Source organism: Mus pahari, chromosome 6 (assembly GCF_900095145.1).
Source record: "Mus pahari chromosome 6, PAHARI_EIJ_v1.1, whole genome shotgun sequence".
NCBI classification, from domain to species: Eukaryota; Metazoa; Chordata; class Mammalia; order Rodentia; family Muridae; genus Mus; species Mus pahari.
In genome coordinates this window covers 626,746-628,793 of record NC_034595.1, presented here as the reverse complement: position 1 = coordinate 628,793, position 2,048 = coordinate 626,746, and the positions used below count along the sequence as shown (strand labels likewise).

The following is a 2,048-nucleotide window of genomic DNA, read 5'->3' as shown; positions in this document are numbered from 1 at the left end:
CCCTGGTCAGGCCAGTTCTCTGCTTCCCTAGTGCTGTCTCAGGTCCCGTGCGCAATTGGATTGGAGCAGAAGTTGTGATCCACTCACCAATCAAAGAGAATATTCTTCAATCACTGTCTACCTTATTTTTCTAACAATATCTTTCAATGAACCCAAAGCTCACTAATTTAAGCTTATCAGCTCAGCAAGGCTGGCCAGAGTTTCTCTCCTTCCCAGAGCTCAGTTTACATCATCTGCTGCCATGCCTGGCTCTTTTTGTGGTGCTGGGGACTCATCTTTAGGTCCTGATGCTTGTGTATGTAGCAAGCACTTTACTTACTGAGCCATCTCCCTAGTCCTGTATTTTTAACTACTATGCATATTAAATACATATTCATCTCTATAATTCTAGAATAAAGATTCTAATATATACAACACATAGCAAAGCTATACATATAGTCATAAATATACCAAGACCATAAAGAAATGTAGCTGTCAGTTTCCTCAGAGCAGAGGAAGGGAGTTACGAATGGGAGCCTGGCTGTCAGATACAGTTGATGAGACCAAGCATGCTCACTGTACTTTTGAGACATCTGTTTGGATAGACGAAAGACTTAGCAATCATCTCTACAAGCCAAGAGGCTGACTTTACCTCCACTCGTAGCCATTTCCCTTTGCAATGGAAGAGGCAGATTTTCCCACAGAAGGGTAGCGAGATGAAGCACTCAGAGGTCATGTGCTACGAAACAGAAAAGCAAGAAACAGCTCTTACTCTCAGCAGACATTAATACAGCACTGGGAACAACGTGGAGGCGTGGACTGTTCCCCCTTCCCCTACAAACAGCAGCAGCAGACACAGCAGGCTTACTTACCATGGTGTTTCTGCTGTTGTGCTGGCTAGAACCAGTATATCCACTCACCCAGCACATACAGGGCTCACAGACCCATCCTGTTACAATGTCTACAATGTTAGCAGGGTCAGTGGGGTTCAGTGGGCTCTGACTCTGTCAGTTCCACAGGAAAAGGCTGCTGGGTCTGACCAGACCAGAGAGCAGATGGATGAAGGCAGGAGACTTCATCAGCCATGAAGGCCTCTTCCTTCCACCTTTTATCATTTAACGGTTTAATTCCAAACTAAGTAGTGTTCTCAACAAAGACAGAAGTACCAGTAAGATGTTAATAATGACAGTGTTCTGCTCTGCCCCCCTTTTCACAGCCTGCACTGTGGGTCTGCCCAGGGCTTGCTGCTGCTCTGCTGACTGTTGCTAGTGTCTGTGCACAAGGACTCCCCTTAGGAGGCACAGCACTAGGAAATGTTGAGTCTGCTTCAGCATCCTCAGTTATCAGGACAAAGGAATCCTCACCAAGTTAGACTCTCTGGGAGTCTCCTATTATCCCAAACTCAACTAGCAAATGGGACTTTACATACATACATTACACACATACACACACACACACACACACACACACACACACACACACACGCGCGCACACACACCTGCAATGAAAGGAGTAAAACTGTATATTTGATGTTTCCACTCCAGACAATATGAGTAAGAGATCCAACACATATTTTAGACTACATATTCGACATGTGAAACTAAGTTAGGAACACAAAAAACTAACAAAGTAATTGTCTCTACCCTAAGGCAGGGTAGTAACTGGAGGTGGTAGACATCCCTTGCAGGTAAAAGGAAGAGTTTCCTTCCAGGGCCGAGGTCGGGGCTGAAGCAGCAGGAATTTGTTTACCTGGAAACCACAGCACATTCTGGATTGTAATTATGTCATATTGGAGGTTAGAAGTCATTATTAGTGACAACACCTCTGCATGTCCTGACTCAAGACGAAAGGAAGGAGGGGCGGAAGGAAAGCAGGAGGGATGGAGCTCACACGGCTGAGCATGGAATACGTCTATGGGCTGTCTCTCCTCAGAAGGGAGCTAGAGGCTGATGCCTGACAAACCGGCTCCTGTAGACACGTGTTTATGGCACATCCATCGCCTGCCCTAAGAATCCAACTACTCCATTGCTGAATACTTCCTACATGCCAAGCCCTGTTCTAGGAATACT

The 2,048-nt window shown here is 45.7% G+C and overlaps 1 protein-coding gene across 2 annotated transcripts in view; it reads right to left on the bottom strand.

Annotated features, from left to right (window-relative positions):
- Positions 1 to 2,048, bottom strand: part of Tdrd7 (tudor domain containing 7) — a 61,550-nt gene that overhangs the window by 13,978 nt on the left and 45,524 nt on the right. For both annotated transcript variants that reach the window (XM_021200124.1, XM_029540075.1), the window contains exon 12: positions 632 to 718. In XM_021200124.1, coding sequence (XP_021055783.1) covers positions 632 to 718 — 87 coding nt within the window. The remainder of the gene's footprint in view (positions 1 to 631; positions 719 to 2,048) is intronic.